Below are 16769 nucleotides of genomic sequence, written 5' to 3'. Positions count from 1 at the left end.
CTCATGACCATGTGATCAAAATTCAGATGCTTGGCAACTCGTTCATATTTATGACAGTTGCAGTGTCCAGGGTTATGTGATCCCTTTTTGTGACATTCCAACAAGCAGTCAATGGAGAGGCCAGTTTCACTTAACAACATGTTACTAATGTAACAACTGCCATTATTCACTTAATAACTGTGGCAAGAAAGGTCGCTTAACAACAGAAATGTTGAGCTCAATTGTGGCTATAAGCCCAAGACTATCTATAATTTTTGTTACTTATTGTTCAAATTCTCATGTTTTTAATATGGTATTACAGTAGAAAAAGTTACTTCCTACTTCAGATATATCTAAAGCTTTTGGCTATAATAAACTTTTCATCAATAAATATAAAATGCTTTCTTTTTTTGTTACTAAAAATTATCTCTGTTTTGAGTATAATATACAGAAGTGTGGGGTTAAAACGTCAAATGTTAGTGGTAGACGAATAAAGCTGTTTTGAGAGAACAGATCATATTATGTACGATACCTTGCAAAACTTGACTTCAGCTTCTAAATGATTGATATATTGAGACTGATCATTAATGATGGGAACAAGTTCAGAAAGGGCAGGCAAACTGTGATCGGTAGCTTTGGATGTTCTCTAGAAGAAATAAAAAAAAACTAACCAGAATTATATGTTTCAGATAAAATTCTTTCCAAACTGTTTCATATTTGAATAGCATTTTAAAGCAGAATAATACATTAAGAATCTATCAAATAGGTTCCCTTCAGTAATTGAATGGTTAGTGCTCAGAGGGAAGGAGGCCATTTCAAAGTAGATTGAGGTCTTCTTGAGTGGACGAATATAGGAAGAGGATGAAACAAAGTTGAGGAAACAAATCCTGAATTTTGCTACAAATGTTTGTTAGCAGGGATTCATATTTTCCACTTAAAGAAAGTCTCTAAAGCAGATAGAATGTAAACACTGCTGCTTTGTTTTTTTTTTAATTAATTAAGCATTCACTGTTCTAACATGCATGTTGGTGTACTTCCTGTACCTGCATATGCAGTGTACTTCTTTTACAATTAAGCATGATGGATAAAAGTTGATTTATTTTAGTTTCTTACCTGACATACTCTATATCATGTTTAATCCAAACAGAGGTTTATGCATGTACAGACAACACACAAGCATTGCTATGCATGTAAGCTGAAATAAGTATTTATCAAAGACTCTTGGACTACTCTTTGTTGATAGACTGAATGATTTGAATTGATAACAAACTGGGCTTTCTCCCAACAATCTCAATCTTTGTGAATACATCCATCCCGATTTCTAATCTCCTTATAATTTTTCTCAACTGGAAAAATTCTGACTGCCATCAGAAAAGAATCAGGGCATATTTATGGTGGTCCTCATGTTCTCATATGGTCTCCCTAAGATGCTTATTTATTCATTTTATTATTTATATTTATTCATTCATTCATTCCATTCATGCCTCACCAAAACCCAGCAACCCTAAAATATTTTAAAACAGGCATGGTATAGTTAAAATGACACAATTAAATTAAAAACCCTTCCAACTTTAAAAAAAAAACAAATTTAAATATTAAAACATTAACATATTTTTTATTTGCAAACTGCCCAGAATCAGATATAGAAAGCTAATGAATAAATACAGTAATACATAAACAATGAATTAAAAGCAATGATAGCGTAAGAGATGGTGCAGTCCTAATACTAAAAAAATATATATTTTATATAAGTCTACTCTTGATTTTTTCTAAAGACCAAGGAAGAAGAGGCTAACTTGATTTCTACCAAATGTCTGCTCCCAAGACCCACCACTGCCTTTCTAATTTTGGCTTCTCAAAAATGGGGCTTTGAGTAGTTTCTCAGACTAATCTGTCAGCCAATTCAGTTAGATAGTACTTACCCTATAGGTACCCAGATGCTGAGCCATAAAGAGCTTTATAAGTCAAGAACATTATTTCTTGAAAGCAATCAGTGCACAGGCTTCATAATTGTTATTATATACACCCAGCACATAGGCTGATGAATTCTGCTATAGTTTCTGAGCAGTCTTTAAGAGCCACTCTATGCAAAGTGTGTTGCAGTAGTTCATCCAGATGGTAATAAAAAGAAGACTTGTATAACCAGTTTCTCCTTCATCATATAAAGCTGCAATTGGTCCACCAACTGAAGCCTGGCAAAAACTCCTCTGGGCATATGTCCATCTGCTCTTCGACCAAGAGCTGCTTTTTCTTTTTATTTTGTGTCCAGATCAAATCTTAAACTGCCAAAATGAGGCCACCTTTTTGGCTTTATAATTAGCCAGAAGCAAATCACTTTTGCTGCATTCTGTTGGTAATATTCGACAGACCTACAAATGGGCCGGGCTCTTTATCTCTCCACATTCACACAGCATGTTGTTATCCGCTAGCAACCCCCACTTGAGCATATTGGTTTTACATTTAGGCACTCCCACCCTCAACCTATTCAATGTCCTCCAAGTGACATAGAGGACATCAGATTCCCCAGCCATGTTCTCTTCTGGGATTATTCCTTGTTCCGTTAATTCTCTCCTTCATTTCTAATTCATTTTTCCTCCTGTATGTTTTCAAGAATATTTGTTTTTGCCATAAAATTATTTCTAGATTTAAGTTGACAGATTTGGGGAATGTATCCATTCAGAGGATGCTGATCATTCTCTTGTTTTGGTTCTCTCGGCAACTGCTGCTAGTTGTCTCCTAATCCTAGGTAGAGGAATACCAACAATAGTGGTTCCATCTTACTTAGATTCAACTTCAGCCTACTCTGTTACAGCCTCCAGGCACCAGAATAGGACAGAGACAGCATACTATATCCTCTACAGCTGATTATTTAAAGTTAGTTATGATTGGAGTACAGGTAATACCACACTTTAAACTAATGTATCCCCACCAATTTTATATGATGTTAAAAGAACAGGAGAGAAAGGACTGATCTGCACAGCAACCAACATATCAGAGACTACTGGATGATCCTTCACCTTCTACTACCTCAGACTAAAACCACCCATATAGAGAGAAAAAGAGCTACTACTCAATGAGATCACCAATGGTCCAATAAGACACCATGATGGAAATGCCATGTTTATGATCTTTATTCATTTTTATCGAAAGCCTACCAGTTTCTTTTTAAAAAGCACATCCGTTGCATTTTGGATATGTAAATTATACAAATATATTAAAAAACCAACAACACCTGATATATAAAAGAATTTATTTAAAGAAACAATGAAATGGCACAAATTTCAATGTTTGCAAAAAGCAGAAAATGTAACTGGGAGGGATAGTAGCTATTTTCTCTCAGAACAGATATCGATACTGATCAATGAAAGGAAGAAATGTGACATTAAACTATCCTGACAGTTTATTTATTTACTAAATTTATTTGCCACCCATCTTGCCACAAGGTGACTCTGAGCAGCTTACAGTAATAATGATATTAAGAGTACATTAAAAGTGGTAAAACCATAACAATAAGAATACAAACTAATTAAAAGAATACAACATTATATTTAAAAGATGGGAGGGAAGAAGCAAGATGAGTAGGGGGGCAGATGGGATCTACTATTAGTCCATCAACCACCTCCAGAATGGTGCTCCCCCCTTCCTTTGGAACTCCAGACCAATTGGAAGAGCCAGGTTTTCAAGGTCAGAATAGTGGAAGACAATCTCAATCCAGGGCAAGATGTTCCAAAGAGCTGAGACCACAGCAGAGCTATTCTCCTTGACCCTGCCAGCTGGAATTCCTTGACTGGCAGATTCTGTGGTATGCCTCCTCTGCCAGCATGAGTGGGACAAGCCTATCCCATGGGTGAGATGGTTCCTCAAGTAACCTGGATCATACCATGTAGGACTTTATAGGTAATAAACAACACCTTGAATTGCACTCAGAAGCAAACTTGCAGCCAATGTAGCTCGCAGAGCTACATGGACCACTCTGGGGCCCCCAAATATTGTACCGCATTCAGCACCAGTTGAAGCAGCTGATGATGCTACCTAGTTTGGGTAATGAAATGTCTACAAGAAAACAACCAAACTCAGAGAGCACCAAAGACCCCTCATTTTAACTGTGAGCTACAAATATTCTCCTCTATCAGTATCCTGACATGTTTTCATCACAGCTTCATCTTTATATATTTTATTATCTATTGGTACCATAATCTACATTAAATCAGGCTCAGAAGGCATAGTATAGGTTTCCCCTCTGGATTGAAGGAGTACAAAGGAGGAGGGTAGCTAGAAGCAAGCATTTTCTGTGATGGCTCCAGTGCTATGGGATATGCTATCCCTTGAAATTCATAGAATCCCCACATTTCTATCATTTTGGAAGACCTGACTCTTTACCAGGGCATTAGGAATGTTTGTTTGTTTGCTCTGAAGTGTTTTAATGACATGTTTCAAGTTTAACTTTATGATTTATGTTATAAGGCTTTTATATACTTTTAAGTTGCCCCGAATCTCAGAACCAAGCAAATTATAAATTTTAGTGAATGAATGGATGGATGGATGGATGAATGGATGAATAACCAAGTAGCACAGTTTACAAAATATATGGTACTTGCCACGTTAAGATATTTTGAACCACTCAATGGTTAACTTTTAATCTTTTATTTTAATTTATTCTAATTATTCTAATTTTTATTGTTCTTAGCACTTTGTAACTTTTAATTTTATTGTAAGCACTTGGTGTATTAGTGAGATGGGCGGCATAGAAATTTAATGAATAAAATTGATTTATAATGAACAATCTCTCATATCCTTTTGAACTCACTTCCTCTCTGTAATATTAAGTAGTCTTGAGACTCCTTAAAATTTTATATTAAAATGCCACTTTTTAAAGAGACCTTTTAATGCTTTTTCATTCTGTCTAATAACTTCTAAGTGGGGGGCATTTTTAATTAGCTTCCATTAAAGCATATAAATTGGTAGTGCTCAATAATTAAATAAACATCTTAACATGGCAAACCCTTTATCAGTTTAAAAAGAGTTGAAGAAATGTTGTATTTACCCTCGCATCTCCATACATTTAGCAGAAAAAGACAATAAACAAATAACAGGGAATATTTACTACAATCAAATAAAACACATAAACATTTTATATGTTTTCATGTTCCGTTATGGTTTTGATCAAACTGGATTTGCCGGTTTCCAGAAGAAAACCACACTATTCTATCTCTCAGAAGAAAAATGATACGACATGTGACTTGTCAGAAGTGATCAATGGATTCAATAATTATCTTTTCCTTCAAGTAGAAGTTTTGAAACGTTTACACACATGTGCAAAACAGCAATAGGAACAGCACTTAGACATATATCACTCCATAGTGCTTTACAGTACTCTCTGAGAGGTTTACAAATGTCAGCATAGTGCCCTCAACTATCTGGGTCTTCATTTTATCAACCTCAGAAGGATGGAAGTCTGAGTCAGTCTTGAGCCCCATCAGCATCGAACTCTACACTGTGGGCAGAGTTAGCTTGCATTGCTTCATTCTAACCACTGTGCTAACAGGGCTCAAAAATCAATATGTGGTATATATAAAGAAACTTGCAGGAATTTCAGAACATCTCTTCTGTTAAAATCAACTAAAAGGACCATAACGTGCTTGCATATGCTCTGCAACCAAACAAATTCAGAACCTTTCTCTTTAATCTCATCCTTATGCTTCGCCTTGTCATAGCATACACAATTAATTAGATGTATAATGCTGAACTAACAATAGGTAACTTAAAATAAATACAAAAGTTTATATATAGGCTAGCCTACTAATCCTTTGTTAAGTTACTACATAACTCCTCAAATGAGACAACATAAATACTACTTAGATATTGTTCTGTAAACAGATATGTAATTATTTGGTCATGTAACAAGAGATAAAAAGAGGATAATACTTACTGTGGGTGACATTCCTCTCTTCTTTGAAGGTGACATTTCACTCCCCTTTTCTTCTTGTTGACGTAATAATGCTTTAAGCTGATTAACTATAACACAATAGTAAAATATATTTTACCTAAGATAATAATTCTAATTTGAAAAAAAATCAAATGGAAAATTTCAAACCTGCATGGCTGTACTGTAGTTCCTGCCAAGCGTTATCTTCAGTCACTTCTTGGCCTGAATTAGGAAATAACTGATCCAATGTAGCTGTACTTTCGCCTATGGCCGGATCTTTTTCATGGAAGACATATTTCAATTGATCAAGGCTTTTACTAGCACGATCTAAAAATAATAATTTTGAAAGTCCATTGTGATTAAAAGTTTCTTTGCAACTCGGTAAGAAATACAGATAAGATGTATTATCAAGATTTTTACAACTGAATAAGGATAAAAGAAATAACTTAGTTTGCTTACTAAATATATTTTAACTGGAGAAAGAGGGAAAAGAGAGACAGACAGACAGACAGACAGACATCTCTTTTGGAAAGCTACATGAGTGGAAAGTGGAATATTATTAATTCAAATATATGTGCACTAAAGCAAAATACAAAGAACTGAGGTAAACACACAGAACAAAATCCTAGTTCAGTCCCCCAACTGACCAAAATGTATTTAATTCAAGTACTCTTCATATGTTACAGGGAAAAGAGAGCAACAAAGCATTATATACTTTTTATAGTAAGTACTCCCCTGGATGTTCTAATAGCAAACTTTCCCCTCTGAAGTATTGCATGGACCTATTTGGCACATAATATTGACAAGAATAACTGAAATCCTGATAATTCATAGGAGCAAAGAAAGACTAGAACAAGGGCACTAATATATATATATGGTATAACCGAGCAGATCAGAGCCATCTATGCTAGTGAGACTTAAAAAATTACTACAAGAATTATTCATTAAGATCTGTTTTACAACAACATTGTTTCAGAAGGATTCTTTGATCTCTGACTGCGACCATGTTATAAACAACGAAGTTTTACAAAGAAGACATTCCTGAAGACTCTCTGAAATAGTGACAGAAAGAAGAATGCACTTTGCTGGAAATGTGTTCCACATGATGAGCAACATCCAGCAAAATCAATTGGATGCCAGCAGATGGTTGGAGAAAAAGAGGATGGCCAAAGAAAACCTGGTGCCAAACATTTTAGGAAGATCTGAAAAATATCAACCTTAAATGGAAGAATACAGGGATTGGAGATGTGACTGAAAATTGTGGAGTACACTGGTGGTCCAAAGTGCTTAGCACAGGACATGATGAATGAACCAATAATTAATGAACTATTTTTCTACCTTTTGCCACATTTCTATGCCTTCATGTGTAAATAAGTGTTTAATAGGATTTATAAATATTTGATTATATGTTGTTTAGCATTCAAATTACTAAAGCCTTATTTTGCATCACACTTTCTATGATGTGTATATGTCTGGCTTTGTGGGGAGGATTGTTTATTTCCAATTTCAGGATTATTTTCAGCTCTAATATTTTAATTAAGATAGACTTTGACTTACAATAGTAATTGAGCCTGGCAAACATAGTCATAATTTGTAACAATTGTAAAGTAATGACTATACTGGATTTTATTACCTTTTTTTGCGGTGGTCATTAAGCAAACATAATGGTTGTTAAAGCAACTTTTTGTTCACAAGGGGTGGTTTTTCTGAAAACCATAAATAAATGCTGGTTTCTAGAAAAAAAAAACCCATAAATTGCAGTCATGATAAAATGTGGACCAGTTGCCAAGTGCCCAAAATGCAGTTACATGACCATGAAGGGGGAGCAGATATTGCAACATGGGATTCTCTAGTGCCATTTTCCACTTCAGGGAGACTGAAACCATTAGGTCACTCTGCCCTTGGCAAATGATGAACCCCGATACGTTTCAGAAAGAGCTGGGAGTTCTTTCTGTTGTTCTGATGCATAGTTCATTCAAAGCTTTGGTTGTCACAGGACAATGGTTAGCTGAGGTGCTCCACTGAATCATACCCGTGTGAATTCTCCCCTCTCTGGGATCCTACAATTCTCCATGATTTCCAGAGGAGTTGAGGGAGATGAAACGAAAGAGAGGTATCTAGAACATCATTGATACGCAATAAAAACACTATTAAGGCTTATTTGTGGTGGAAAAGGCAGCAAAACAGTAAAGAAGTAGTACTTATCTACCCTTACTGCATTTCATTCATTAGCATCCCACAATTCTGTTTCGGGTGATGTGAGTCCTCTTAGTAAAGAGGACTCTGGGAACCTTTTGCAAAGATGTTTGGAGGAATTTGCTAAGCATCTGTAATTGGATCACTTGGATTCACTTCAAGTTAAGACACAGCCTTGGTTGCAAGTCTCAAGGAGAGAACCAAGGTGGAGACTTGCCCAGGTATTTGGGAATAGTTTGAACCTTGAGGAAGTAAACAGATCCTTAGGACAGTGAGCTCAGTCAACTACTTTTTAGATCCATACCTTTCCTGGCTTGTCAAAGGATTGGGGGTGGGGAGTTATTGTGTGAGTATGTTCTAGCAGTGGTTAATTTGTTTTGAATTATGAGGTTTTTCCTTTACATTTTAAAGAACATTTCCTCAAGAAACCATTGCTGGACCCTACATTACTGGACAATTTTCATCCAGTATCCCTTTTTGATGGGTGGGGTGGCACTGCTCAATCTTCATGATCTTCCTACACCAGGGGTGTCAAATTGGCAGCTCACAGGCCAGATGCATCCTATTCAGGCCACACTCAACCCAGCTTTGCAAATGGGAAAAATGTCTTGAAACATATGACAGCAACATGACACAGCGAGTTTGACACCCATGTCCTACATTCACAATTTCTTCTCAAGGAGTAGATGGCAGATGTTGACAGAGACTTTGCACAGCTTTGCATTATTCACAGTTGCATTGTTCTCTGTTTTAATTATATATTTTCTAATGACTGTTTTTATATTTTTTTTATTTATTGTTGTACACAACCCAGAGTCCATTTTGTGAGATGGGTGTCCATATAAAATCCTTAATATTTGTGTAAACAAAACACATAATTCAGCTCTTAAGAAAAATCATATAAAAAAAGTTACATGGTCAGAGATATAGGAATATACCTCTCTCTCCATAGGAAGATATATTTTAATTTAACTTTAAGACAAGCTACAAGTCTGAATTAATGAATATCTACATATTATGGCAGTGCAACCCTATTAGGCTTTCACAGAATCCTGAAAAGAGGGCCACTTTCATTAATAACAGGGAGGCGCTATTCATTAAAGCAGATTTATTTAATATTTAACTAAGACATAATTATGGATAAGTTCTCTATATTATACAACATAGTTATATATATGTAAGCAAAAAGCAGTATATGCCAGATGCCATTTGAATTTCCAATAACCATGCTAGACCTAATAGTGCCCTCAACCAGAAATTTGATCCGTTAGATTCCAGTTGAGTAGCATTTTGCTAAAGATTTTACAAAATATTGAGTTATCTATGGAGAAATGCCAAAAGAACAGAAATTCTCCATCATATAAAAAAGCTGATTGCTAATCTGAAGTGATTATCACTAAGCCAAAATTTACATACTTTGTGCAGGTGATGTGAATAAACAGTAGAAAAAAATAATTATGCTTGTCATAGTTGAGCGCAAACAAGGGATAAAAATGGATGAATCAAGAGATTATTCAAATGTCTTTGGTGGGGCTACAGTTTGTTAAAGGCATATAGTATCAAGATGTAAGGTACAACAGTATAGTTATCAAGAGTTGAATCTAACGCATTAGCCCCCAGTTAATTGTACCTCCTCCTTTATCTAGTTTGAGTTTTAATGCACTTGTCCTAATCTCTTCAATTACTACCCTCAATATTTACATTGATTTAACTTATGTCTGATGAAAAAAAGAAATAAAGCTACCTGTGTAGAAAAAACAATTTAGCCTTTTAATACAATGTCAAACCTTGAAGCTAGCTATTGCTTTCTGGAAATCTTCAAGCTGACCACAACTAGTAAATAATGGCCAACCAAAACACTCTGTTCTCCCAAATTAGTGACTTAAGTTCACACATAAAGTTAAACCATGACATGGCTTGCTTCGTTTTGGGCTAATAATAGTTGGAAGCAATTGAGTTTATCTCTAAATGCAATTCCTGCTATTTTGATTTTCTCCAGCAACCAGGACATAATTCAACAAATTATTTGAAACCTGTCAGTCAGCCTATCTAAGACCACTAGTACAAAAAGATGTCAAATCATTCTGTAGAACCAGCAAGAGATGCTGTTCTTGCCCTTCTCCTGAACAGCTCCTTTCTTAAGTTGGCCAGCAGAGTTTTGAAATTAGACTAAGAATGATCCAAATAAATAAATAAATAAATTCATTTCAGAACGTCTGTCATCGAGCACATCCATCTGCCATAGTTTCACATTTCACCCCGGGCAAACCAAGGGATGGGATCACGAATAAGGAAGACCTCCTTCTTTTGAAGCCCTCGCCTCCAAAAACACTTGTATTTTCCAATAAGCTTAGATCTCTCTCCAAGACCTAGCTAAGAAGCGGCTCCGGAAAAGGACAGTAACAAAGCCAGTAGCAAAGGCCAGTATCAAGGTTGAGGAGGCCAAATTCAAACGGACATCGAAGCTGCCCTGCTCAGGCTTGTCGATCAGAAAGCTCGGCAGTTCGGCGGTTCGAATCCCTACTACAAGTTTCCTGCGTGAGCGGGGGTGTGTGTGTGGACTAGATGACCTCCAAGGCCCCTTCCAACTGTTACTGTTTACTGTTTTACTGCCCGCCCGTCTTCTCTTCGTCCTCACCGCGTAAGCCTCGGTGATACCGCTCCAGGGACTGCGCCAAATCCGATTCTCCCGTGGCTTCCCTCACGGGATCCAGTGAATCCGGAGACTCGCTCCAACCGGGCCCCGGGCTGCACGCCGCAACTCTTCCGGCTATACCGACAGCTTCTGGGACTCCCTCCATTTGGGACGCGTGGGAAGTATAGCCGCCCCCCTCCCCTCCGGCTAGGCTTTCTTCGCGGGCTGTCGGTCTGTGTAGTTCCAACGCCGTCCTTTCGCAGTGCACGCAACAGCCCCGGCGACTAAGAAGCAACTACAAGCCCCAGGGACAGCGTGAGGAAGGGAGCGGGGGAAGGTTCAGATGAAGCTTGCGAAGCGGTTCGTTGCCAGGACAACCGAGAAACGGCGCTTCCCCGAGTCCCGCTTCGAAGACCGCTTTTATGCCCGCAGATAATCAAGTGACGTGTGACGCGGGGCTCGCGCTGCCTCCGAACGTAAGAGAGACAGAAGGCTTTCCTCTCTCGCCCGAAATGCTACACGCCGTAACGCTCCTCTATGTCGATAAAGTCTTTGCCGCGCTGCTTTCTGGGAATTGTGGTTTGGTGCAAGAACAATGTCCCTACGGTGGGTTGGCTCGGCTCTGCGAAGATGCCAGCCAGGGCTATTGTATACAGAAGACGGTTTTATTCTGTGGGAGGGGGTGAAGGCAAGGTGGTACTTTTTGTTCGCTTTAAAGTGAGCGCGGGTTTCCCCCCCCCCATTCTTATCCCGGACAAAGATGAGAGGAACAAAGCATTTTTATAGGAGAAACTATATTTGCCTTTTTCATATTCCGCAAAGAAACGACCCCCACAGAAAAAAAAGATGCTATCTTTAAACCTTTCGAAACCTTTACTAGTTCGTGCCGTTAAAAAAAAACCACAGACATAAACAACAATACCAAATTCCAGCTTCTTCAGTCTGGAAAACGACGCCTGCGCGGCACGAATCGGTTGCTTCGCGTTCTACACGCGCCTGCGCATTAGCCTCGTCCTGAGGCAAATCCATTCTTTCTTCTCCCCCCCCCCTCCGCTTGTATGTCGCTCCCTGGGACGGCGCCTGCGCAGTAGCTTCCCTGTGTTCCGCGCCGTTAGCCGCTTTATGGTAGGAATAACGTTGAAGCGGTTGCTACAGGCGGAACAACGTAGGTTGGCGGAGGGTTAGCGATCGCCCTTGACTTTCCCCCTCCGCCCCGCGCGCCCTTGTTGTGGGAGAAGATGGTGGATCAGTGAGCCGGCACTTTCAGGCTTCCTGAAAGGGAGTGAGTAAGTGATGCTGCTGCGGGATCCTTCACTGTGGTGGGGAGGGGAGGGGAAGGGTGTCTTTGCCCGGCAGCGAGCGATCAACACATACGAGGCATCGTCCTCTTTTTTTCTTCGCGGTCCCTTCCTTGGCTTGCCCTCGGGAACGATGTCGATCCTGGGGCGGATCCACATATGAATTGATGCTCCCGATTCATAGGAATCAACCATAACGGTTCTCCTGGCGTACTTTTTCATTAGTAGTAGTGGCAAGATTGCTACCGCTACGAGAATCGTTTTCCTTGTTGCCCCTGCTTCGTTCCCTTCTTTTGCTATTTCCTGGCCGCAGAAGGCTTGTCCCTTTGGGAGTCAGTCGAGGCGGTTGCTGCTGCTGCTGCATGAATATGAAGGGGGGGATGGTCCAGATTGGATACAGATGGAGCTTACTCGGCCATCCGCTTCCTCTTTTCGCCTCTCCTCCCTCCTTTCACATGTTAGCTCGTCCTCCCCCCCCCCCGGGCGCTCTCTCTCGCGAGTGGCGTGGAGGCTTCCCCACCCTGGGTTCAGGCTCCAGGCTTCAGCCCCCGCCTCGCTCCAGCAGCCCCTCTGGTGGAAAGACGCGGCTGGGGCGGGGGGGAAGGGAGGGGGGTGGCTGCTTTGCTAGGGCGTTTTGTTCTGCTTCGTCGTTTTCCATTTTTTTCGTCTCCCTTCTTTGCAACTGTACCGTTTTCTTCTTTGTTCGTTTTTCCTTTCCTTTAGTTTTTACGAGCTTCTCTTTTTAACGCATACATGGCAGGGCGTGTGGGTGATTTCTTGGTGCGGGGAAGATTCTGCTTTCACCCTGTTTTGTAGGTTGAATGTAAGCAGCCTTACCTAAAATGATGCATAGCTTTACACCTTGAAGACATCCCTGTGGGAGAAACTATGCCGAATCCTTTCTCCCCTCTCTCCTCTTTGATACGTCTTTTTGTTCTTATAATTTTCCGTGTATAAAAAAAAATTCCAGAAGGAAATGTGTTACATGGGTTCTTTGAAATGATTACAGAAATATCTTTTGTCAAAGTCATCTTTTCAAATTGTTTGTTGTGAATGCACATGTAATGTATATGGCTACAACAGATTTCTACTGATCAATTTTAAAAAAAGCTTAACAGGTTTGAAATACACAGTATATCATGAAAGAGATACTCCAAAGGAAACAAATGATATCTGTACAGATGAGTCTTCTTTTGTGATCTCATCCACTAATTGTTTGGAACGGATGCTAGAAATGGGGGAAGGGGAGGGTTTCCGTTCATAACTGTACTCTTATATAGGTACTTTTTAATATTTGCATTCCAGCTAATCTAGTATCTGGCATTGTACAAAATTCTATGTATCCTAATTAGAAACTGCTTAAAATGAGCTGGGGTTGTTCAGAGCATGGTTTTAATGGGGAAGAAAGCTGAAAGACTTGTGCTACTTGTTAGTGTCTGAAGTAGAGTAATTTTAAATAGGTGCTGCCAACTCCACTGTCTATTTCTACTACATTATGCTGCTTCACATTTAAAACAGTAATAAGACAATGTGTCTTCCTATATTGACTATTTTCAGCAGCAAGGGATCTTTTTTAAAGCACAGTCTTAAAAAATAAGTGATATGTGATAATTTTTCAGTTATGATACCCTTGAAGTCTTGTTTGCAAATACCATGGTATCCTTTCGGTGGAGTTTACTGTCTGGATTCACATGTCATACATAGGTTTGCAAAGTTTCAGAATATCCTGCTAAGCCACATGCAAATCACATAATGGTTTGGTATAATATGTGAAATTAGGCAGTGTTTTGCTTTCTCCTTAGTTCGTTGATTTTATACTGTAATCCTCCTGTAAATATTTGGGTGAGATGCTCATATAATTATTTAAAACAAATGATAATTATTCTTCATTAGGAAATTTTCCTATCTTCAACTTATTTTTTTTTAAAGAATCCAGCCTATTTTAAAGAATCCAGCCTATTTCTTGAATTGTTAATAAAAGTTAAGTGATGAATCATATTTGATGCTCAAGGGTTTAAGATGCTACAATCTGTGCAAGTTCAAAATTGTCAAACATCTAAAAATATGATTAAAGGTTAATGGTTTTGTTGAATGGTGCCTCTAAAGTTTGTCATTCAATGAGCACATTTACTTCTTTAACTGCATCTACTCATTTTTGGAAGTGCAGTGATCAGTGTCCCAGATTTGTACTGTATACTTAAAGGATTTTGTGATGTTGGTAATACAGTATCTAGCAATTAACATTTCAACAGTAGTGATTTATAGATTTAGTTATTCATTAATGTGCAAGTACAAAGCCTATATACATTGATGATTTATTACCATGATAGCCATGTGATGCTGTGTAATAATGAAATTATCATGAATTGTTTAGCAGTTGTAAAAATCACACAAATGATATGCTGCTGAATTGAAGGAGTCATGAAAAATAGAACCACCTTGATAAAAGCGGTTAGAAGAATCATGAAGATAGCAGGTGTAAGAGTCGGCTTTTAATATACAAGATCAATTGATTACATTAGATCAGTTACTTTCAATCTCTCCATTTTAAAATTACTCTTGGGGAAGACTATATACTTCATAATTCCTAAAAGGGATGGTTGGTAATTTATTATTAATATAGTTATCTATAAATGGATACTTGATTTGTAACCTACTGCTAGTAAAATCCAATTGCCTCTTGTACTGAAAAATTATAAGGATGTGACAAATGCTTCAAATTTGAACTGAAATCAACATTTTTGAGGAAGCTTCTTTCACACTTGGAATGGTTCTGTTTCAAAATATTTCGCACATGACTAAAAGTCATGTTAGCCAAGATACAAAAATCTGTGTCTTTTGTTCTTACTATGCTTTCAATGGTGACCTAAATCATACTTTGAAGAAGGTAATCATTGTATATAATATATTTGTATACTTATCTAGTATAGAAGCAAGTTCCACAGAAAAAGTGATATTTGTGAGTAAACTTTCATGGAGTTAATTTTAAACAAAAATCCAAAACTTTCCAGAAAAAAATGTATGTGAGTTAAATAGTGGTTTAAAAGTTTCATCATTAGATAATAAAATATTGGTATTTGATTTTTAAGTTATTATAAGAACAGTCAAAATATTGCTGTCATTCTATACATTACACATAGATACTCATGCTGTTATCTTTCAAGATAAGTTTTGTTAAGAAAACGTATGAATAAAAGAAAACTGGGAAGATGGTAACATTTAGCTTCCTCATTCACTTTTGCATCTTTAGTCAGTATTTTTCCTTGATACAGATTTCATCTACTTGCTTTGATTTTTAGCCATTCATGTATAATTTGCCTCACAATAAAACTTTGGGCTTTGATACATTAACATTTTAAGATCCATACTGCATTTATATTAATATTTATTCCAGATGATTGGATTGTCAGCCCATAATACAGCATAATCTTCATATAAACATATACATTCATATCCCAACTAATATCCCAACCGTCTAATACTGCCACAAACATTCCTTATGCATTCAATACCTAAAAAGCCAGGGGACTGTATCTACACTTTCTGGTCAGTGGTGAAATATTTGCTGTGTATTCCATTTTTGCTGCTAGTTATTGCCCGAGCAAAAGATAAATTCCAGAGATCCATATGCAAAGGATATAGCTAAGGTACAAATGAAAGGTAATCAGCCAAGGTTATAATTTTATCATTATCAGAGTCCCTTGGTCGGTAATAGGCTTAATTGACCATGATTTCATAATTAGGAAGAAGATAACCCTAGTCTCCATTAATAAAATAGTCATAAATTAGCATACTCCAAAGAAACGTAAAGGAAAAAGGTAACCAAAACAAATGGAATCTGTGAAGAATTGTTCAAAACTGTTTTATCCAGTTTTAAAATATTTTTTCTTCAGGGCAGGGTTTTCCCACAGGACCACATTTTGAAAAATCTGGCAGACTGAGGAAAGCCAAAAGAGTTGAGAAATGTTAAGTTTCTTGATACAATATGTCTGTTGCATCACTTTTGTTTTTATTTCTGGAAGTATAAAAAGCATTTGTGTATGACAAATGTATGAAGTAGCTTTCTAAAAGGAATATTATACATAGTTATTTCAAATACGTGAGAGGGGAAAAATTGCATTAACCTTTTCCAATCCTGATTATGATGGCACAATTCTTGATCCAATCAGTGCTTACTATCTGGTATTAGCATTTGGAAATGGGTTCCATTAGAAGTGGGTTGTTGAAAATTTTGCTTGGATACCAACCAAAATATTGCATTTGGCAAAACGTGTACTGAAGTATTGTGGTTAGCAATAAGCTGTACTTACTTCAGCAAAGTGGTTTGAATATCAGTCTAAACAATATTAGGTTTTTGGATTTTTTTGATAGTATGCTGATGTTAGTCCAGTTAATGAAATTGTGGATTTATGTAGTTATTGGTGAGCCTGATGCATATCTCTCAGTGGTGCTTCCCTCCTTCAAACTTGGAACTGGAAAGAAAATGGCAAGCTCTAGATTTCTGTCAGGTTCTAGACTGGAAACTTGTTTTGATACTTAGCTCCTAAAATGTTAACTGACATTTGTATTTAACAATACAACTGTTAAATTATATTGCAATGTTTATAAGAAAAACAAATGTATAGAAACAAATTAAAACAAGCAGTGATTTTGAATTAATGAGCACAAAATTAGTATCCACAGCATGTTCTCAAAAAAAAAATGCCCTCTGACCAAAGCAAAATCCTAGGAAATA

The 16769-nt window shown here is 37.5% G+C and overlaps 2 protein-coding genes across 16 annotated transcripts in view; one reads left to right on the top strand and one right to left on the bottom strand.

Annotated features, from left to right (window-relative positions):
- SDCCAG8 (SHH signaling and ciliogenesis regulator SDCCAG8) overlaps positions 1–11264 on the bottom strand; it is a 112252-nt gene extending 100988 nt beyond the window's left edge. For all 10 annotated transcript variants that reach the window (XR_004255172.1, XR_004255173.1, XR_004255174.1 and 7 more), the window contains exons 1-4: positions 10740–11264; positions 6074–6232; positions 5909–5994; positions 512–625 (exon numbers count right to left, since the gene is read on the bottom strand). Coding sequence is in view for 7 of the 10 variants with exons in the window: in XM_032215214.1 (XP_032071105.1) it covers positions 512–625; positions 5909–5994; positions 6074–6232; positions 10740–10902 (522 nt within the window). In the remaining 3 variants the exon portion in view is untranslated. The remainder of the gene's footprint in view (positions 1–511; positions 626–5908; positions 5995–6073; positions 6233–10739) is intronic.
- Positions 11265–11779: 515 nt separating this feature from the next.
- CEP170 (centrosomal protein 170) overlaps positions 11780–16769 on the top strand; it is an 89679-nt gene continuing 84689 nt past the window's right edge. For 4 of the 6 annotated variants that reach the window (XM_032215212.1, XM_032215211.1, XM_032215209.1 and 1 more), the window contains exon 1: positions 11780–12022. The gene's annotated coding sequence lies outside the window, so the exon portion shown is untranslated. The remainder of the gene's footprint in view (positions 12023–16769) is intronic. The other 2 variants (XM_032215208.1, XM_032215213.1) reach the window with 2 other exon arrangements.

This window comes from Thamnophis elegans, chromosome 4 (genome assembly GCF_009769535.1).
Source record: "Thamnophis elegans isolate rThaEle1 chromosome 4, rThaEle1.pri, whole genome shotgun sequence".
In the NCBI taxonomy this organism is placed as follows: Eukaryota; Metazoa; Chordata; class Lepidosauria; order Squamata; family Colubridae; genus Thamnophis; species Thamnophis elegans.
Note: the sequence above shows the minus strand (reverse complement) of the source record. Positions and strands in the feature narration are given on the sequence as shown.